Source organism: Ostrinia furnacalis, unplaced genomic scaffold, assembly GCF_004193835.3.
Source record: "Ostrinia furnacalis isolate ACB-3 unplaced genomic scaffold, ASM419383v2 OfSCF2392, whole genome shotgun sequence".
In the NCBI taxonomy this organism is placed as follows: domain Eukaryota; kingdom Metazoa; phylum Arthropoda; class Insecta; order Lepidoptera; family Crambidae; genus Ostrinia; species Ostrinia furnacalis.
This window is the reverse complement of record NW_021132631.1, coordinates 16698-40232: the sequence shown is the minus strand read 5'-3', so window position 1 is coordinate 40232 and position 23535 is coordinate 16698. Positions and strand designations below refer to the sequence as shown.

The window sequence follows — 23535 nt, the reverse complement described above, 5'->3', positions numbered from 1 at the left end:
CAAAAATATGGATTAGTAGTAAAGAGCATAGGACTATCGTATTTTCTAGTTCCTAAAAATGCAAACTAAAATCATTATATATTTTACTCGTGTGTCACATATAATGGCACGTAGTATTTTTCTCGTGTGTATCCCAGAACTTTCAATGAGCAATACTTTAGTTATATCAATCTTCTATACTTTTGGCGTCCTCAAGATGGAGTCAATAAAACGTAATGGAAGATCCAATATAGCATTGATTGACATCTACCCGGACTGACATGCAAAGCCACGTAACGAATAATTTAATACGAAAAACATTGTATTTGTTCTTTGCAGGTTCTTCAATAAGACCGATATTTCGGCGATGTTCCACTATGTTGATACTTTTGATATTTTTGTGGCTGAAATATTGTTATTGTTAAGTTTGATACATAAAAGCGCTACGTAGCATTTTAATGAAAAAGAGGTATCGACTTTCACGTGTCAGTCTTTTGAGGGAACATAATATTATTTTTTAAAACCTACTTAATTCAAAATTTGAAATTCGAATTTGAAACAATCGATCGCAAACTTCGGTTGGAATACTTAATTTTGAAGGTGCAGCAGGGACTTGTTTTCAGCAAAAATATGAAATTCATGAAAAAATGTTATACTTGCAGACTTCACACAGGTTTTACATGAGAAATAGCGTGTGTAAAAAAGTAGCAGTTACCCATTTGCGCGAATAATGATTAAGCTATTGTAATCATGATTCTTAGTAGGGCATTGCATTTGTAGCAATAAAATTGTTTAAACATAATAAGCAACTTAACGTTGTTTTGAGTAAGTTTAAGTACCAATTACGTAAAGTATGAATTCGTTCGTTGATCAAAAATAATGAGTCTCGTTAAGAAAAAAAAAGCCTGGTAAGCTAAATAAATGCTTGTGTTAGGAGTGGTTTACATTTCGGCCAGTTCGAAACCGACACTATTAGGCTATTGTCGCATAATTCAATTCATTTTAGAAGCGATTGCTTTTAAAATTATTGTTTCCATAGATTTTGACACACGTCAAAAGAAGTAGAGTCTATCAATGTTAGGCCCATGCGATATTCCAAAGCAATTCATAATTTTATAGAAGCATCCCCGAATTCACCACAAATATTGGCAGCCTTCTTTTGTCTTTTAAGTTGCGCACACCCACTTTGGCAGTAATTTCGAATTTCGAAGTTGTGCTCTTGGCGTGCCAGCCAGCCGCCTACGTCCGATATAGACTGCCACGATCAGTTCGACGAACACTTCAACTGAAGTAACATACGAGGGGTGAGGGTCGCGACATTCGAAGGTTAGTGGGTCTGAAGGTTGAGAAAGTAGGCCGTATGGGTGAAGTGAGCGTGTGTGGGTGGCTAACTTTATTTTTAATTTTGGTGTCTTGTGCTTTTTTCGTGCTTTCTATGCGGTGAAATGTAAGTAGCTTAAACTGTGAAAGGTTCAATGAAGTGTCAGGTCGTGGGTTTTAATGGGGTCGTTTAAATTAATAAATTAATTCTAGCACAAGTAAAATAATATTAAACCATTTCATAAAATCTTTAAATAATTATGAAAGTATTATATCTTAATAGTTTCATAAATTAAACTACCTTCCTTCGTTACTTTACTTACATACAGTCAATAGTTTTTAACATTGTGTAACCCACGTCGTCAACAATTAAAAGCCTTCAACAATAAATAGTGAAACTATAACAAAAATAATGATAATTATGATATAATAAATTAAATCACTGTTATCACTGTATACAATAAAACTTCTAGAATATTTAGTACATTAAATAACAATCAATTAATAAATGTGAAATAATCGACTATAATACAGAATACATTTTAAAATCATTCTAATATCTGCAACATGTCCAGGAATGAATCAAATATAGTATTTTAATTTAATAATGGATTTTTAGGTTTTACTCTACAATACAATACCTAATAGTATAACATACAATATAAATTCTAAAATCAATACATCATAATAACCCTCCTGCCGTAGTCGGGACAAAAAAAACAGGCCTAACAAAGAAAAATTACCCAAATCAATCGAGCCATTATCAAAGTAATAGTAATAGGTGTAAAATAATTATGTAATAGTTAAGTTAATTATGTTTATCTCATTTCGTTCGTTTTAGGCGAATGACGTTTACTGCTGGACAAAGGCCTCCCCCAAGGATTTCCACATCTTTTCTCTCATCTTATCAAATGTATTTATTTTAAAGTTAAATATTATACAGTGAAAAAAATTACGCAAGAAAGATGAAAGTTATTCGTGTCTCCGCTTGTTAAGTGAAAATGAAAACTAAGTGAAAGAAGGAAGCTTCTGCTTAAAAGCTTTTCGAAGTTGATATTATAAACTTTTCACATCATGAACTAACTCAAAACAGTAATAAAAAAGAAGATGATGAATATAAAAGAACTTCACTTGTAAACGTAGTAAAATAAAGTAAGATAGAAAAAATAATTACGAATTTTAGACTGAGTTGCACCACCTTATTTTAACCGGAACAATAACCGGTGCTTTTTTTTATGGAGTTTGACAATGTTTGACGTTTGTCAAAGTTAAAGTAAGATGGTGCAACTCAGCCACGACTCAGCCTTAGTTATGTTTAAAAAAAATCTTTAACTAAAGCTTTAAATAATAAACTTAGGCTGAGTTGCACTACCTAACTTTGACCGTAACTATGACGATAACCGGTGTTTTTTGTGTGGAGTTTGACAGATTTTTTTTGACGTTTGTCAAAGTTAAAGTAAGATGGTGCAACCCAGCCTTAAACTTGCTAACATTGAAAGAAGGTATTCAAAATTCAAATAAATGACACTGGTGACACTGACATTGGCTATGCTAATGCAAGCCATGTTAAAAAAATATAGCTCAGACAACGGCAAATTAAGCTACAGTTTGGCAAATTATAATAGAAATAATTTTGCAACAAAAATATCTGACGTAGATAGACTGTAGCTCAAAAATATTAAAACTAGACCAAACTTACCTACTGGCTGGAAAAGAACAAAAAAATAAACACGGCTGTTAAGTTTAAAAAAGAACTCGTTCCATTCAACCTCTTTTGCCTCCTTCGACATCATTACTCGTGTAATAAGAAAAATAACAAATTCTCTTTGATTTCGAGATGATAAAAAGGCGGGAAAATTTCTTTGGGAGGTGTCGGCAATGGAGGATGTTAATATTAAATTTAGTTGGTACGTAAACATTGAAATAGCAAGCAATAATTGGGTATTAGTATTAATAGTAAAAATAGGAATAGAGATTTTCACACTCCCATGATTTGTAAGCATTATTTGATGGTCTAGGTATCTATCTATAGTGTCTATACTTTTTGACTTTGACACGGTTTTGTGTTAAATATTTCGGAGTTAAAGTTCTATTGGTAATTTACTTAATTAGTACTTATTACCTCATATTTGTAAGCAGGTTAGACTTTTGGTAACTGCTTCTAAATTATGGTGAAATATTTTACCTATATTCCGACCATCTGATTATGGGGTAAATAAATCGACCCTTAAGGACGACGTACACTTATCAGCTCTGAATCGGGTCATAACTGTATCAACTCGAGGTGGTCAGTATTCTCTGTATGAAACTCCGTACTGTAATGTACAATTTTATCCGCACCTTAACGTAAAGTTAACGCTTCGCCTCACCGCGACCGCGCGGCGAAACGCGATACGGTGTTGATCCTTTCCTTTATGCTGCCACTAGGTAAGTAGTTACTTAAGTACGAAAGAGTAACAGAACTTTGCGAAAGGCAATCGTTCTTTTTTTATAAAACCGATTTTTCCGTTAAAAAGGCCACGCGTCCCTAAAGTCGTATATCAATCTTGTGCAAGAGGAAAATGAACGTAAATGGGTAAACTTTTCTTACGGATCCATCATTCTTCTGACCTGTTCTTCGGAACGTTCTTATAATACCGTGTGAGAATACATATCTTAACTGAATGAAGATGAAGATACGCTTCAATTATATCGCTGTTTTTATTAGTAAGGCTGTTTCAACAGCTCTTAACGTCTAAATAACAACGAAAAAGAAAAACCTAAAAAGACAAGTAAAGTTGTGTTTAATTACGAGCCTTCTAAGACTTAATTTGCATTAATTTCTGTCTGTATTTCCAAAAGAACAGTTACCAAACGTTGCCTCCAAGCTAAGCAAAACACCGAAATTGACTAGGCTCTTGTTAGTCAACTAAACATTTCGTTTACGAACTTTGGCAACTTATTCTTGTAAATTTCTTCGCAAATTTTCCTCTTGAGCCCGTTGTTTACAGTCCAAATAAAATTTACACTTTTTGCTGTTATCTTAAATCTAATATTTATTCTGTTTATGGTCGATAGACTTTGTATGCCGTTGGGAAAGTTTTGAGGAAATTGGTTTTTCGAAGTTGTCGTGTTCTTTCTCTTCGCGGAAGGCCCGTGTGGCGGATTAAGACTTCTTTTCGAGTTTACACGTTCCTATCTTATTTTCACGTGGAATGGATCATTTTAATAGAGTTGAATATACATTATAGCGCAGTTTGAGTACATCTATTTCTTCACTTTTTATACAGGGTGACTGGAACTGAACCCGCCATAGCTAATAGGCGTATAGAGGAGGTCATTTGCTAATTATTGAACCTTACTTTCTATGGCTAAAGTTTTATAGTTTAGGAGATATGTCAATTTTTATACTTTTTTCAGATTTTTCCGAAATTTGACCTAAAAACTGCTTCAGTTTTTTTTCTCGCGTGATTTCAACAGTTTTTTTTATTTGATATTAATATCGAATATGTCTTTATTCAAATAAAATAAATTTCTGATCCAGATAATGATTGAATAGCTAGTTACGAGCCGCCAAAGTCTAACAAAAGTTCAAACGACGATAAAAAATTCTACTTCGAATTCGATTGAAACAAAAATTAATGGTGATAATGGATTGCCAATAATCTTAAAAATATCTCCAGCTTCTCTTCTTTCCAATGATATAGGTATCACACGTTGTAATTAGATATTGAAATTTATCAAAAATTCAAAGTTTATGGAAGAAAATGGAGTAATAATACAAAAATTATTCATACAAAGTTGATTTTGAATTTTTTTAATTTAAATTTCTTTATAATGTGATTATTATTTTTAAATTCATTTTTCAAAAAAACACGAAAATAGTTCTGAAAAGGAGTAAAGCAGAAAATATGAGTTGTTTGAAGAAACTTTGTATGGATAATTTTCGTAAATTACTCCATTTTCTTCCATAAACTTTGAATTTTTAATAAATTTCAATATCTAATTACTACGTGTGATATATCATTGGAAAGAAGAGAAGGTAGAGATATTTTTAGGATCATTGGCAATCCATTATCACCATTAGTTTTTTCTTAAATCGAAATCGAATTAGAATTTTTTATCGTAGTTTGTACTTTTGTTGAACTTTGGCGGCTCGTAACTAGTTATTGAATCATTATCTAGATCTGAAATTTATTTTATTTGACTAAAGGTTTATTCGATATTAGTATCAAATAAAAAAATCGGTTAAAATCATGCGAGAAAAAAAATTTAAGCAGTTTTTAGGTTAAATTTCGGGAAAATCTGAAACAAGTATAAAAATTGTCATATCTCCTAAATTATAAGACTTTAGTCATAGAAAGTAAGGTTCAATAATTAGCAAATGACCTCCTCTATACGCGTATTAGCTATGGCGGGTTCAGTTCCAGTCACCCTGTATTATGTATTTCCTAGTATTAACTTAAAGAACACTGGTACGGTGCACATAATATGAAGTAGAGGGAATTAGACTTTTCAAACCTCGCATCACGATGTGTCCTAAATGACATTTCGTCCGCTAGGTAGGTAGGCTGCCAATTTGGTAGACGGTATCTCCTTAATTAGTGAGCATGACAATTTAAATTTTGAAACTCAAGCACTATAAATAGCAAATAGTCAAACAGATTCCAGAGCAATGCTTACAAAAAGCTTGCACATTACTGCACAATGTGTGAGCTATACAAATCACTCGGCACAGGCGCGCTACGAATTTCAGCCTAAACCTGCGTGCCTATGCTGACTTTAGAATGGGTTTGCCTGGAACCATTAACTATCCTTCTAGTTCGGCCAGGAAAATCATCATGGTGTAACCAAGCGCGTTTCTGATCATTTCATATACTTCCGTTTCAGTATTTTGGGACGTTTTCTTCTTGTCGCGTCGACAACTAACCTATACAGTGTCAGCCCAAAACTCCGCTACGAGCGTTGTCAGTACATTCATTAAATCTCTTCATTAATTTGGGACTCTCTCAGGTTGAAAGTAGATTAGTGGAAGAAGTTATAGTACATTATAGGGATTTTGTAAGCGCTCCTGCACACGACGCCGCCATCGCACCTCCGCCGCGCCCCTACACTGTTCATACGCGCCGCGTAAAGACAAAAATCGTACTTATAACCAAATTCCTGGAAAAGAATTGGTTCTGATGTTGACTTCACACATGTCATGTTATTTATTTACTTCAATATAGGTAAAGACTTTCTTAAATATTGAAGATCGTTAACTAACCGTCTACGCGTGACACGTGCTAAGAACACGTAGGCGTCTACAAAATATCCACCACGTTTAGTATCAATTTCTAGGAACGCATGACTTGGGGCCACAAGATGAGAGTAAGGACAACAATTATTACTGTTTACCTCTTAACTTTCGTTTTCACAGTTTTCAGTGGAATCTATCCTACTATCCTACTAATATTATAAATGCGAAAGTTTGGATGTCTGGATGTCAGGATGTATGGATGTTTGTTACTCCTTCATGCAAAAACTACTGAAGAAAAAGTATTAGGGCCACAACAGACATGCTACTTTAGTATCGGCGATCGCGTGTAAGAGTAACAAACATCCATAAAGGCATACATCCATATTATAAACTTTCGCGTTTATGATGAGGCCCGATTTCCACCAACGCCGAAGCGGAGCGAAGAAGTGTCATGCCGTAATATTTTTCTAAGTATTTGACAGTGACGGCGGCGCGGCGCGGAGGGAGCTATGCGGAGCGGAGATAAGTGGAAATAATGAAATCTGATTGATTATTCAAATACTTCTCCGCTCTGTTTGGCCTTGTTGGAAACCTGGCCTAGGATTCTGTCGGTCGCTGCTGGTTCTGTGGCCCTAAAGATGACAACTTCGTACCCTCCGCCCTCGCGGGCGGTGGGCGGCAGAAAAACATCGAACGGGACAGCCAGGCCCGGAATATATTACATTTTTGCCCATATTATTTGCGAAAATTAAACTCATTTTAGTAAACTGAAAGGTTTATTAATTAACCAATATAATAATAATAACCTGAGTCAGCCGTCAATATCGAAGAAATTATCTTCAAGGTTTTATAAAGCTTGTAATAATAATAATAAAAACATTAGGAAATTGAATTGAACAAACGTGAAATAAATAAATAATATTCGTTAACAACGAGTGTAATCTCTACTACTCTACTAATATTATAAATGCGAAAATAACTCTGTCTGTCACGCTTTCAAGGCAAAACCACAGAACCGTTTTTCATGAAATTTGGTATAGACATAGTTTCAGTCCCGAGAAAGGACACAGGTTAGTTTTTATCCCGGTTTTTGAAATAAATACACGCGCCATAAAGTGTTCTGTGACAAACAAAATTGCACGCGGGTGCAGCCGAGGGCAAAATCTAGTCGTGCACAAACGCTAGAAAATAATTCTCGGCGCTCTCGAAACGTGGGTTGAACATCCTTGTTCAAATCCGAGCGCAAATCCAGCAACATTTCATCATATTTCATTGTAAACACAAAGACAATGCACAAATAAAGTACAAAGAAAAATGCCATTAAATGTAATGAAATTGACACTCAAGAAACGAGAACAACATCACAAGATTTTCTTCTATATTGGTGCCCGCTTTTTAAGGGAATAGAATCTTCAAAGATATAGTTAAAGAAAACTTTTATTATTTTCCATGTTATTAGTTCCAAAAAACATAAAATTTCAAACAATATTGAACGGTTGACATGGTTTATGATCAGCAAAATGTATCAGGAGGACATGATAAAATATATGTTACTATGGAGGTCGCTGGTGTTTCACAAACGTGGTACAATAACTATTAGAGGTAGCTTTTAAAAACATCATCTTTCAACTAAGTGTAACTATTTACCTACTCTATTTTTGATTATCGTAGTAATTCTCTCACCTACATCGTTCAATATGCGAAAATGTTAATCAGATTTTAAGATTTTTGGGATCAATTCTCTAAATCACCCTACAAAACCTCACATTAAGCGTCGCATCATCCTGACCCCGATAGCCCTTTGGAAGGATAACGACAATGTCGTCGACAGTGTAAGGGATTTGAACCTGACTTAAGAACTCCTAATTCTCGGATAAACTAGGAAAACCCCTCGAGACCGCCTCAATAGGTGAGACCCCAATTACCAAGACCATCTACCAGTTTTGAAGTATGCAATGCGCGATCATGCATTTATGATGATTGAGAGCCAAAGATTTCGCCGTAAAGCGGCATGGCGCCGCACCGCTCATGAGTGCCCGCCACACACAGATATTTCTATGTAAAACAACGCAGCGACACCGCTCCAGCATCGCACCGCTACCGCAAAGTATCGTGTGCTTTGGCTCTTCTTATTAGTCGGGCATTCTTGTCAGAGTGGTCGTGGTTGCGCTGACGAGGTCCACGGCGGGGTGTTCGATGTCATCTCCGAGGGTAGCTCTTCTGGCGATGTGCTTCCATTTCTGACGGTTAGATGCGTCGCGAGTACACTGGACCATGGTAAACTCAGTAGCCTTTGTGATGGCGTCTATCCAGCGGGTTGGCGATCGAGTTTTGGCTCTTAGTTTTAACTATTACGAGTAAATGCGCAATCATGCGTTTACAAGTCAAAACCAATTACATTCCTTCACAACTTGGCCACCCATGCTGAATGGGGAACTTCATTTTCCGCCTGCCAAACTGTCACACACAGTGACAAGAGGACTGATAAAAATTTATACCACATGTCAGAAAGGTGCCAATTAAAATGCGTATAATAATTATGATTCATGAGGGCATTCGATTGTTGATTGTTTATTTTGGTAGAAATGATTAAGTTGTTATGAAAACAATAGAATAGACTTTGATGATTTGGCCCACAGAAATTTTGAATAAAATGGTGTGTCAGAAATATCCTCAACTCATATTATATGTTTTTCTCAGGTTTTCTAGCTATCGTGTCGTGTTTCTAAAAATACACTACGAGTAACGAAAATTATTATTATTTGTTCTGCTTGCTTTTCGTTTTCGTTCAAATATTTTACACATAAACCCAGAATACCTAGTTCATATTTCGATTCTAGCAGCAAATAAATAGAGCCTCCAAATAACCTACGATAATAGCCTTCAGACCCCTTTAATTCATCCCTATCGCCAAAGGATTTTGCGATAAAGCTGACGAGTCCTAAAATATAAACCTGCCAAGTTTCAGTTTCATGGGTAAAGTGGTTGCCGAGATTTTATGTCTAGGTAGTCGGTGGGTGAATGAACGAGTGACCTTTCTTATTATATTTTAGATGTCTACCCTATATTTGGGGTAGGCTGTCGTCCGGATGCGGACTGTAACATAAGATCCTAATAACATATTGGTTTAGGTTACTGCCACAGAGTTTTGTATGGAATAATGCCACAAGAAACATCAAAGACTAAGTAATACCATAGTAATACAGTGCAATGTCGTGCACGTGCTTTTAGAATCGTTGAATCTTGATTCACCTCGATTCTCGATCTTCAACGTTTAAGAAATTCTGGGCTTCATACTGAAATGGGACACAGTTGTAAAACTACTTTTATTTATTCCCAAGCCTTTAGAGGCCTGTATCGACCAGTTTGATTCAAAAGAAATATGATTTCGTGTTTCGTGTTCAGCTGCCTTTTTGATCAGATATTATTAGCTATTGCAATTCTAAATTCGGGCAATAGACCAGTTGTTACAACTTACGTAGTAAAAGTAAAAAGAAATGTTTCTAGTTCTCACAAAACTCTTCATTACTAGGGACACTTGATATAATAAAAGTCCAAATTTCTTCAAGGTCAGGTATAAAACCATCTGGTGGTGTTGTTTCCAGGGTGATGCCTCCAGACATGGCAATCTCGATGCGCCACTCGAAGCTGAAGGCGGAGGAGGCGGCCCTCCTCGCGGGCGAGGTCAACAAGCCCTCCTGGGAGTCCCGGAACGAGGGCATCCACGAGAGAGTCAGCTTCGAAGACTCCATCTGGGGGTTCGACCTTGCAGGTGGCTCGTATTACAAGACTCCTTTGAGGGTTACTTATGTAAGTACCTACTTCTTTCTTATTTCAAATCTGTTGGACAGTGGGGTGATCCCCCTTTCTATCTCGACAAAAATCTGTCCTACACCAAATAGCTGATAGGTGGGGCAGCTGTTAAAAGTATTGTTGCTTCACAATGTATGTGGATTGGATTCTGCAATGATGATCATCAGGTCATTTATTTAGCATTCACTGCCGGAGAGCTACCATATTATTTAGTTTACCAAGGCAAAGGGAGGATGGGCTTCCTACTTTTAAGTGTTGGAGTGCCACACGCTGGCCAGACAGTTTAGGGAGGCCAGATATTCGCATATTTCTCGCTTACTTTTTTCTCAGGCTTGGTTTTCACCAAAGCTGAGAGAAGAGACAATTTCCGAAGCTCAGAGAGAGGTGATGTGGAAATGACGAAAACTGTTTGGTTGTACAAACATTTTTGTGGAAACAGGTAAACAAACTCTGCCAGTTTATACAAACACCATAATAACAGCTGAATGTTAATCCCAGGTGAAACCAGACAGCCGCGCGTCCAAAGCCGGCATCAGGGCGGGAGACAAGCTCCTGCGCATCAACGACATCGACACCTCGACGCTCACCATCCAGGAGGCGCACGAGATCATCATTGAGTCCGGGATCCACCTCAAGCTGGCTGTCACGGCGTGAGTGTTGAGTGTCATCATCATCATCATCATCATCATCAAGCTCCTGCGCATCAACGACATCGACACCTCGACGCTCACCATCCAGGAGGCGCACGAGATCATCATCGAGTCCGGGATCCACCTCAAGCTGGCTGTCACGGCGTGAGTGTCTGTCATCATCATCATCAACATCAACAAGCTCCTGCGCATCAATGACATCGACACCTCCACGCTCACCATCCAGGAGGCGCACGAGATCATTATTGAGTCCGGGATCCACCTCAAGCTGGCTGTCACGGCGTGAGTGTTGTGTGTCATCATTATCATCATTATCACCATCGTAATTATAATCATCACTAATATGGTGTGATTGCAAATGGAGGATTTGACCTACTTTCCCCACGCCGGCCAGACGGGTTGAACGAGGCGGGTCAGTTCATCATCATCATCATCATCATTTCAGCCATAGGACGTCCACTGCTGAACATAGGCCTCCACTAATGCTTTCCACGTTGATCGATTGGTAGCGAGCGGCCTGCGTCCAGCGCTTCCCTGCTACCTTTACGATGTCGTCGGTCCACCTTGTGGGTGGACGTCACACGCTGCGTTTTCCGATACGCGGCCTCCATTCCAAAACCTTGCTGCCCCATCGGCCTGGGTATCTGCGTACTATGTGCCCTGCCCACTGCCACTTCAGCTTGCTAATCCGTCGGGCTATGTCAGCGACTTTAGTTCGGCGGGTCAGTTGTGTAGTTATAAGTAGTAATTATTGGAGATTTAAGAGACATTCCGAACCTAAACGCCAACTGCAATTACTTAACGCTAGTAAAGTCAGTTTAATCTACATCAACGTGGATATCTAGCTTTATTGAACTTTGTATTTTGTTTAGACTTCACCCGTTTTAGTGCGGAGTCGTGTCAGTTTGACTTTAAGTATATTCTAGTTCCAGGCAAGTAAATAGCGAAGACCTTTCCTCGAAGAGCTAAGAGTGCACTTTAGTTACTCGCGTGTTTAAAGCAGAGCTTATAGTTCGCAGTCTGACGTCATATGACATGAATACACAAAGAAAAAGCTAATTTTCTGACGAGAATATTCAACTTTCCACAGACTTTGAGGCGTCTTTGAAACTACATTCAATTTTATATTTTTGCATTAGTTCTATACTCGTTTTAGTATTTATACGTTTTGATTTTTTTTTAATCTAATCATTCAAGGAATAAGAAATAAGATTCACTAATTGAAAGCACCAATTGCGGTGCAGAATGTGTTTAAATAAATAAATAAATAAATAGTTTGTTTAGTTTGATGTACAAAGTTAATAAGGTCATACATAAATGGGTTCAGATCGTCGGTTTACCTAGTGGAGGACTCTGCCCCACTAGTGCCCACTACGTCCTCCGGCCCGTGGTCGCCACTCGTGAACTTTTCTGCCCCAGCGGCCATCAGCTCTACGAGCAATGTGCGCCCGCCCACTGAAGGTGACCGGTGAAGGACTAGGGAAATACCTGAATGTAGCGCAGGACCGATAGTTAGGGATATCCTTGGAGGAGGCCTTTGTCCAGCAGTGGACTTCATTTGGTTGAAACAAAATGGACTCATGGCCGATACAGGTGTAAACTATGGGCGACGGTAATCACTTACCATCAGTGTACTTACCATGAGTTTACGTTAGGTGTGCTCGCTAGCGAGTACGTCAAAAATCTCTATGAAGATTTTGTTTCTTGAAAGTAGCCGCTAGGGGCGCTGCACAATATGTCATACAATTAATGTCATTTTTTTACGCAGTCGCTAGCGAGCACACCTAACGTAAACTCATGGTAAGCACACAGGTGATTCGTGATCGTTTGCCTTCTGTCACATCAAGCGAGCACACCTAACGTAAACTCATGGTAAGCACACAGGTGATTCGTGATCGTTTGCCTTCTGTCACATAAAAAACACAGCTACATCTTGTAAATAAAAAAGTTACACAGACTCTACTAATCAGAGCAATTGGTTACAGGCCTGAAGACGAAGAGGATGCGTACTACTGCTATGAAGACCCAATTGTGAGTATTATTTAATTAGTAAAATAAACTTTGTTTTAGCTCATTTTTCATAATGTTTGAAGAGAGGAAGCGTATTTGCTGTATGTTGAAAGCTAAATCTAATTTAGTTTTCCATTAGATGTGTATCTTGAATGTTTTGCGAGCACTGTTCAACTAAGGCAAATTGAAAACCGTATATTATGAAAACCATTTATCTGAGAATATTTGTGTGAAAATTCATAAGATTTTCTGTGGTTTCTGTACAAAATTCATTGGGTGATAATGGGACTAACTCTACCATTTTTTCAAGTTTTTCAAGCGGTGGTACTGTAGATGGCAGCATTGTTGTACAAAATAAAGAACAACATAATATTTTTTCTCATAAGTAAATTTTTATGATGTCCTTTACATAAATGTTAGGTCTCAAAGGGCTTGAACATTTTGTATTTTATTTTTCATTTGTATTCTGTACCTAATCAGTAAATAAGTCACTTAATGTCAGCTGAGTTACTGAGCAATCCACTTACATTACATAATATTATGTATTTAAATGGCTTCAAAGACTTGCCGACGATAAAACGTGTTTCGTGGAAGTTTTGTGTAGTGTACAAAGCCTCGCCTACGGCTTACATGAAACACATTTGATCTTTTGCCTTGCTAGCCACATTCAATAAAAACATCGGTAGGCTCGATGGTAATAAATCTGAAGGTTCATAGAATGATGTTTAGTAGTAAAATTATGTGCTTGGCGTGGCCTTAGGAAGTTGTTTTGCTACCGATTCGAAGATGATATCGGGACTATTCCCACCTCTCGTTCCCACCACTGCAACTCCTATGTAGCCAGGATCTACAGCTTGACCGCCATAAAAACCAAACCAATGAAGGTCAAGTTTGTCCCGGTGAAATGTTAATGAAATGATAGTTCTCATTGTGAGACCATTCGCCTGGGGACAAGCCCTAATGAGTTTATGAAAAGTTGCAGAACTGCACACTTTACCTAGACTTTTCTAAAAGTTCAATGGTGCAATATGCCTTTTCTAACACTATAAACGTGCGCTCCGTACACAAAATGTAAGAGCGGAGCATTAGCACGAGAATATAGCTGGATTCCGACAAACGAGCGATGCAGAATCCGACCTTTGGACGATTCCGTGGCATAAGGGGAATAGTTACGGTAGCTCCTACTTTTAAATATGTCAATTTCTCAAATATGTCAATATTTAGCTACATTACAACAATACAATTTCACACTGAAAACCAGCGTGGCCTTCCGATGCAGTGGGCATTCCAAATAAAAGTAGGTCAACTGCTCAGTTCACTCTTGTTTTAGTTTTTCTTATTTATTTATACATATGTAGCACTGTTATGTCTAAAGCCTGGTCCGTGAGCACGTAGAATCCCGTCCAATGACCCCAAGCTACCCATCCTTATCGCTCGCGCGTAATTATATTGCTGTCGCGACTGTGCGACGCGCGCCCGCAGTGAGAGTGCGAGCGCGACAGCGAGTCATTGGACGGGATTCTACGTGCTCACGGACCAGGCTTTAGACATAACAGTGCTACATAGGTATAAATAAAAAAGAAAAGGCTTTATTAATAATTGTCTGTATTTGTGTGATGCGCTGCAATGGCAACACTGTGGCGTGCTTGCTGCTCCCCTAATAGGTTTCATAATTTTTTTACAAGCGCAATTGCAGCGCTACTACCACATGACAGTGACACCGTGCCAAAGACGTGCGGCTGTTGTGCTTCTAAAAGTGTATGAAAACTGGTGGTGGCATGGCAAGTGCGCCACAGTGGCGCGTCATGAGATATTTCATTTTAGCAATATTCTTCAACAATATTGATTGTGTTGAGCGAACATACTGTAACTGTTTTTGCTATGTGCTTACTGAAGTTATGGTAATAAAAATTCATTGCTATATGCCACGGCTACCGTTAACTGTGGCTGAACGTTTTGCATATTATCTGTTACTGTTATTATCTTTGAAGTAATCAAGCTTTATGGAATACTAGTGACCCGCCCCTGCTTTGCATAGGTAGGTGAAATGTATTTATTATACTTTAAAACATTCCTCTTGAATCACTCTATCTATTAAAAAAAATCGCATCAAAATCAATTGCGTTGTTTTAAAGATCTAAGCATACATAGGGACAGACAAACAGACAGCGAAATGACTTTGTTTTTATAATGTAGTGATTAAGAAGGCTTTTATTGTATCTTTCATTCCTAAGCATCTACCTAGTATATTTTTTAATCCTTGCTGATGATTAATAATCATATTCTGTAGGCCTAAGATGCGCGCCGTGATAACTTTTATCGACGTCAAAATGTATGGACAAAATCGATAAAATGGCGTGATAACCGCTTATCGCGGCGCGCATCTTAGGCCTACTGTACTGATGATTATATATCGCATGAATAAGTATGTATGTTTCATTTAGGCAGGTAATTTCTGAAATTCAGTACTAAAATCTTTGTAATCCAATCACTATTTAAACATAAAAAATCCTAAAAGCACCGTAAAAAGGTAGTCAAGCTGCGGTCTTATTCCAGATCAGAGTTCTGTATTTAAAAAAGCTAAGATATTATATTAATCATATTGAGTTATCCTTCCACCAGTTTTCTGGGCTAGTCAAAATCCTATATGTTTTTGTCAATTTGTTTGTTTTTTTTACTTAAGTAATTTTTTTTGGAAATGAGCACTTTCAGGCTCAATCCATATACTTATTACGAAGTATTGACAAAATATAATATTGAGTAGAGTTGTTCCTAAGTTTGGTTTTGGTACAGGTAAAATGAGTTTGGAAAAGTATTTTCTATTTTTGTATTGTTGATTGATTTCCAGAAATTAGACTAGAAAATATTATTAGACGTAGTTCAATAAACCACCCTCTTACCCCGATTAGTAGTTCGCGTTTAAGACCGATACATTCTTCGCGGGGAACCCTAAATCTGCCCACTACCCACATTACTTTGATGCCGGCCTAACTAATTAGTTGTAGTCGTAAAATGTTTTACCGCTGTCAGACTTTTGGGATTAGTTTATGAATGTTAATGGGACTACTCCCATTTCACAGTTAATTAAATGTTAATTTTATTACCGCACTGGCTGTGCCCGCGACTTCGCCCGCGTGAAATTTTGTCTCTTAAAGAAAAGTCTTCTTTGATACATATCTTTTCATAAACGTTACTAAACCTTTGTTTGTCACCTGTCACCCGTTTTGCAACGGAGGGAAGTCGAACCTTAACTTCGAACTCCTCCTATGTTCTTCTGATTAATTTCGTTGCGGGTCCAATGAAAGTTTAACTTTCCCCCGGGACAAACTTGACCTTCACTGGTTGGGTTTTGATTGGCTATCAAGCTGTAGATCCTGGCTACACAGGAGTTGCAGCGGTGGGAAAGAGAGGTGAGAATAGTCCCGTTGTCAAAGAAAAACTTTATCGCGCGCGTTTATGTTTCAAGAACCGAGATAAAAACTATCTTACGTCCTTTCCCGGGACTCAAACTATCTCTATGTCTTTCATCAAAATCGCTTCAGTGGTTTAGGAGTGAAAGCGTGACAGACAGAGTTATTTTTGCATTTATGATATAAAAGTAGGGATTGTGGTAGTTGCCAAATATTTACTACGGTTAATGGTAAAGTAACATAGAATTATTATTATTGAAATGAGTTCCTTGCGTTGCTTCTTCTCAGCACTGGTCCATTTATGGTCCCGAAGCAGTGGTAGGGTTAAAGTATAGTGAGCGCGTCTATTTTTTTCAAGAACGAGAAGTAACATAAGAAGTAGGTTAAAAAAGAAACTTTCTTTTCTGAATTTGTATAGTATTATTTCGGACGACTCGTATTTATTTACTTTGACTACGTCTTTAACCAGTTCGCCGTAGTTTGTAACAATAACTAACAAGAATTTAAGTCTAGAAAACTTATTTGGTATCCAATTACAATACACGTGTACGTAGAACTCAGAAAGGTACGAGTATATCGAAATTTTACGTGTAATGTATAAAATAGTTACGCGAGTAACAAGACACGGAAACCTTATTACTTGAACAACTAATTAATACATTAAGTACATATCATAACCTCACTAATCCGTGGTTAAGGTTAAGGGGCCTATTTCCCATTTGATTATTATAAGTACGAGTATGTTACGGGAATTGTAATTACTTTGCTTAATTTACAGTTAACGTCAATAGAGTACAGGTACGGCTTACTTTTGCTAAGGCTGGTTTTAATCGTCAGATAACTTAATAAATTCGCTTAACTACTAAAATAAGTCGGGTTTTCCTTCCTGACGCTATAACTCCAGAACGCACGAACCGATTTCCACGGTTTTGCATTCGTTGGAAAGGTCTCGGGGCTCCGTCAGGTTTATAGCAAAGAAAATTCAGGAAAATTTAACAAACGAAATTCCACGCGGGCAAAGCCGCGGGCGGAAAGTTAGTTTTATTTATAAAATTACTTAGTTACTGGTAAATAATTGAAATATGAAACATGATAATGAAACATTTTCAGGCAAAATTACGGAATTTGTCTCAAACTACATGTCTTGTATGTGTCTACAAATCTCTAGTATGAATGTAAGAAAATATCGATTAAGCCCAGTAATAATGACGTCAACAATCTAGGCGTCAAAAATTAAAATCACAAGGTTTTTTACCCAGGGTTTCCTTTTGGTTTCTTATTTCGTATTTTTTTAAAATAGACATTAACAGAAGGTTTAATTTCAGTTTCAGTAAAAAAAATACTGAAAGTAGGTACTTCTATAGACGAGTATAATAATACATACATAACGTCAATAATAAATGGCTGTTATTTTTGAGGATATTATGATGTGACTATTAATAATTTTGATTGGTATTCATTAATAAATAAGCAAGGCGTCCGCGGAAGACCAGCTTCGTGACTTGCCCTTTTGAGCATGTCACGATAAATGCTGAGCGGGTAGGTACCTATTGGCACAGTTTTTTCTCACCTCTTGTTTTAATAGCCTACATATTATGTGTTTTTTTTTTCTGTATTGTGTCTTTTTTTACTGTGTCAATAAACCTTTTCTATTTTATTCTATTCTAATAAGAAGCCTATAAGCTCCATCGTCTTTACCATTTCTCTAACGTGCAGACACTGAGGGGTTAATGAATTGTTTAGCGGATGCGAACAGGTTAAATGGCGTATAAATTGCTTTCCTGCGATAACTCCGGAGTGAAGAGTGTGTATCACTGAGGGATAGGGTTTATAATTTGGTTAGGTTTTGTTAAATTGCTTTTGTGAAATAATTTGTTTTGTGAGGGATGGAAGTAATGTACTACGTAATACTAGGTAGCAGTATTTAGTATGGTAGTTTATCGATTCTGGCGATATTTCTCGATTCGATATTTCTTTTATTGAATCTGTCTCCGGTCGAAAAATTGCGATCTGTCAACGGAAAGATACATTACGCACGATGTATCAGTAAAATAACTTTCGTAGAGTTCGAAAATACAGTACACACCTACTGGACAGCACATTAGAATGTACATTTTAAATATCATCCCTATCACAACTAAATAAGATATCACGGTAGGTATCTAACTTGATGGACCTTCTTCTAATATCTTCTTAATAGTAGGTAAATGACTTTTCAGCTAGCAATCGTAAGGGAAAGACGCTTTATAGCAGTTCCTTTGAAGAGATTTAATGATCATTCCTGCGCGATCCTCACCGGATTAAATGCGAACTTACAATCGAAGGAATCGCCATATTGAAAAATTAAAGTTGGTAGGCTTCTAAATCAAAGCCTTAATCAGAAAAGATCAACAAGCTACATAACTAAGCTACATAATCACATGCTACAAACACCGGACCGCAAAGAAAAAGGGTCGGTTAGAAAATCTTCCATATCCTCAAACTAACACTTTTGGAGAGAGCATTGTCACTTTCACAAGTACCTTAAGAAGTGGCTCCCCTATGTTTATAAAAAAATATAGTTAACTAGGTATCACTCAAAAAAGTTGTGAAGATTTTGTCATAAATTCTTTATTAAGTTAACTTATCGAAAGCCTTAACGTTATTTTCGATCCTACGAGTATTACGCCCCCTCAAGATACTTTCTAAGTTTATTCTTATCTTTAACAGGATGATGGATACGACAGCGAGGAGGAAAGAAGGAAAGAGGCTGAGAGGGCGAAAAAGAGACAAGTGCATGCACGAGTCGTAAGTACTAAAACATTATACTCGGACTACCTTCACTGGTTGGGTTTTTATTGGCGGTCAAGCTGTAGATCCTGGCTACACAGGAGTTGCAGCGGTGGGAACGAGTGGTGGGAATTGTCTCGTATACTCGTACTACACTGACCTGCAAACTAAGTATCACACTTTTAAAATTGCTAAACTTTTTAAGCCAACCAGATAAAATTTGAAACTAAAAAGGACTTGAAAAAGAGCTGTTAAATTTTGTAGATGTAAAAACTTTAGAAAGCTGATAAAAACCACAAACGTTTTTTATTTTAAATCTCTAACTTCTATAGTTTAGAAGATTTTGAAACTTTTAAAGTGTAGTAGTTTTGCAAGCCAATATTTAACTTTCCTCCTAAAAAAGTTGACAAGCTTAAGAACGGCTTAGATGACTGCATTCGGAGAAGTTCTAAGTTCAGCTGAGGACTACCTCAGTTCTTAATGATGATGATGGAATGCTGAAGCCCATCGGGAATAATAACTGAATAGAAATAAAATACTTTAAGTAGAGAAAAGTCATTTTGCCAAACACACTCAAATGAAGTTATGGATACTTTATGGCGAACTTATTTTATTGTATTTCTTGTGTGTGCTAAAACTAGATAGTACGAGTATTTCATAGACCTAAAACCAGTCATTTAGTCCCTAAGCTCCTCAGAGTCGACAGTATAATTAATTGTGTCTGGCATTGATTAATGCCTGCCGCGATCGTGGTTGTAATAAAAGAGTCGTAACTAGGTACTTATAAATAGCAGTAAAACTTTAACGCTTCCAAGTATCAAGCTCTTGGGAAAAATACCTATCTGTTGCGGTGAATGAGTACAGCATAGAAATAATGACTTTCTTGACAAATTGATTCTTCAGAGATCTTAGAGCATCATCAAAATCAAATCAAAATTAAACATATTTAATTTGCGAACAACACGGGTATTACAAGTAGGTGTTACAGGTATTTTAGTATCTCCATCTTCCAAATTTTGACATGCAAATTTATAAATTAAACTTATCATTTTTCATTTAAAAAAATCATCATCAACGTCATTTCACCACAGGACGTCTAGTGCTGAACGTGGGCCTCTCCCTATGAATTCCTTATTGACAGGTTGGTAACGGCCTGCATCTGAAAACCTTAAGTAGCACGGCCAGTCTAATGGAAAGGATACATCTTTAGCCCATGTTACCTATACGTTTTAAGAATATTTTACGATAGTGGTATGATATCAAAATTGGGTTTAATAGGGACTGCATAAATGATGACAATGACAATAAGCTTTCGGATTGTTTTTACTTCCGAAAAGTCAATGTTACGACAATATTGTCATGCATCTTGGTTTTATAAAACTACATCCATAATGACCGTATAGATCTATGTTTTTATCGTGCACGTGTTTGCCGATGTCAGTAGTTAGTTTGAGAGTTGTTCGAAAAGTCAACTTATTTGCTTTCGCTTTCTGAAGCTATTCAACTTACGGTACATTGTTATATATTTTGTCGGTTAACGTTCTATGTCTATGAATTATTGTTATTCTGCTTCTATCTTTGTGTTTGGCTTGCTTACTTTCCCAGAGAATAATGTTTACTTTAAGTCATAGTACCCTTTTGTTATCAGAACCCAACAGATGTTTTGATGAAGAATAAGTTTAATTTTCTTCGAGTAAGATAGCAACAAATGGTTTAGGTTAGATTCCTTGGATATCAAAAGTACAGAGAATTTTATCAGAGCTATGGATACGAAATTACTTTAAATGTACTGATTACCATTGTTTTCATTTCAGAGCTCGTATTGGAGCCTCCAGTGGCCTTGGGTCAGCAAACGAAGGGTGATATACAGGGAGTCCAACTGTTTCATGGTGCCTAGCAAGTATGAGGGCAAACACAAGTGAGTAACTTTTATCAAACTAATTCGATTTTTCTTATACAAGAACAATTTCTGATTCAAACAATCTTATTAACTCATTGTAACCATTTTACAGAGAAAAATTCACACCACTACCGGCTCTTAGGTATTCAGACGATGTTGTTCTTGACAGCATGAAGAATATTAAATTAAACGACACCGTGGAAACTCTTGTAAACAATTTGAGCTCTGTTAAAGATGTCAATAATTCTGAAGATACTGATGGATCAGAAAAACTTAAGCAGGATACTTCTAACGATTCCATTAGTAATGGTGTTGAAAAACCTCTATCTAATGGCGTTGATGAAACAGCACAACCAAATGTTGAAGATGATAGGAAAAACATGCTCAACGGTGATGCAGAACAGAAAGAAACTACCATTGATAGCAAACATACAAATGGTAACCTACATAATATACCTGAAGATGACGAAGAAAGAAACGTTGAATCTCCAGAAGTTCAAGAAGATTCTAGAGAAGAAGATAGTATCCAAGAAATTTCTGAGGCTGATAGCGAGAATATTGAAGAAGTAAAGAGTAAGCCGGTAGTAGATTTAGCGAATGAATTAAATGGCGATATCGAATTTAAAGATGATGATGTATTAGATGACCTTTTGAATAGTAATACGGATGTATCAGAAATGGAAGAAGACAAGATTCTTGACAGCATTTTAAGCGACAGTGAAGACACGGCAGACAAAACATAAAAAGCCAATTTATTTAAATAATTGTGATAATTAACCTTGCTCAAATAAGGATAGAGATGTAAGATGTAAATAATAGATGTAATAGTTATTTATCGATTGACATTTATTTAATAAAAATCTTTTAAATTCCTATAGCTTTCTTGATAGACTGATTAGAGTTTAGCAATTAGTTTGTAGTCATATTAGATATTTACCTACATTTTTATAATACAAAGTATTGTATTGTTAAAAATTGTCCTAGTTTCCCTTCGAAACCACACCATATCATTGTATTTTTCTTAATATAGTGATATAGCGAACGAATTAATTTTTAAATAAATATATTTTTGAATGAACAAACAATTATTTAATCCTGCCCTCTTTGACCTAGATAGACTAACTTTCGTAATTAAATCTTCAAATTATATTAAATGGGTCACAAAATGGTGTTGAAATAAAAGGCAAAGGAGCAACTTAAGAGCAGAATTTATTATGGCTAATTTAGACGTAAATTAGATAAGTGGAAGTTTCTCCTCTTAAATTACGCGAACACTTACTTATGCGCTTATACAGGCTGTTTACAAAAAGAAGATAATGTTTATTTTGACGTAAGTTTAGTGACAATGCAATGGCCGGGATTAGGGCCCTCGCCCACGGTGACTTTTAATAGCGATGCAGTCGCGCTGCTATAGCGCCTCAGTAGCGCGTTGGCATCACTTCTGTAGTGCGTTGCAAATGCGACTAACGCGCGTTAGTAGCGATGCTGTCGCCGTGGGCGAGGGCCCTTAGACTGTTAAATTATGAAATTTGTAACCCGCGTAATACGAAAAACATGAAATAATGAAATGCGGGCAGCCCGCATATGTATCCAAATCCGCAAAAGAAAAGGCACTTATGCCAGTTATCACCATCAATCCCTAATTTTAAAGTGACTCTTATGGTAACACATCACAGGAATTTTGTTTTCAGAGGGGTCACTTAAAAAATATGGATTGATGGTGAAAACGTATCGTCAATTTTGCAATTTTTAAGAAATTTATTACCCAGTGGGCGTTAAACTTTTTTTTTCTAATTGACTTTTCACAGATTTCTTTTTTTGACAGAATCTCTTTAAATTGCAGGTAGGTATTCATCAACAGCCCTTTACAGTCCACTGCTGGACTATGAGCCTCCTCCACTATAGTGGAGGGTTTTGCCATAATCTCCACGCTTGGCAGGCGGGTTGGAGATCGCAGTTTAAAAGATTGGTGTTTTTCAGAGAGCGCTGCTGCCCATTCTCTATTTGATGGGTAGTCCCTAAGTCGCCTCTTACGACACCCGCGGGAAGAGTAGGGGTTGGTGACAAATGTATTCTACTCTGCCGTCACCACACGGCTTTGGTAGGTAGGTATGTAAAAAAAATATTCACCTTCCTGTCATTGATGCAAGTACAAAACTTTTGCTAGAAACATAATATAATGAAAGTATGCTTTAAGCAGAACATTATCAAATTTTATTCTACAGGCGCAGTGTTTTAAGTTATTCTAATGTAGTTTTCTTTAATCTATTCTAATAACTCTTAGCTCTTAATTATGTCATTAAAGGCTGAATATCTAACTTGCGGAGTAATGAAGCAAGTTGCTGGCATTAATTAAGATTCTTCGCCGTATGCGCCCGATCACGGAGCACATATCCTGCAATACCTCTTGTATGTGCCGGTTCGAGCGTGCAGGCATCCAGGTCGGACTGGATTGTTCGATTGTGC

At 37.0% G+C, this 23535-nt stretch overlaps 1 protein-coding gene across 2 annotated transcripts; it reads left to right on the top strand.

The window, feature by feature from the left end:
* Positions 1 to 1199: 1199 nt before the first annotated feature.
* On the top strand, positions 1200 to 21945 carry LOC114355330 (uncharacterized). Of its 2 annotated transcripts, XM_028308127.1 has the most exons (8): positions 1200 to 1305; positions 10123 to 10327; positions 10829 to 10936; positions 11081 to 11124; positions 12966 to 13011; positions 19110 to 19187; positions 20984 to 21087; positions 21182 to 21945. In XM_028308127.1, exons 2-8 carry the CDS (start codon positions 10127 to 10129, stop codon positions 21810 to 21812), a joined length of 1212 nt encoding a protein of 403 aa, XP_028163928.1. In that variant the 5' UTR covers positions 1200 to 1305; positions 10123 to 10126; the 3' UTR covers positions 21813 to 21945. The 2 variants fall into 2 exon arrangements, with proteins under 2 accessions (XP_028163928.1, XP_028163929.1); XM_028308128.1 differs by lacking the exon at positions 11081 to 11124 and having other exon boundaries at positions 10829 to 10980; positions 21182 to 21944.
* Positions 21946 to 23535: the final 1590 nt, after the last annotated feature.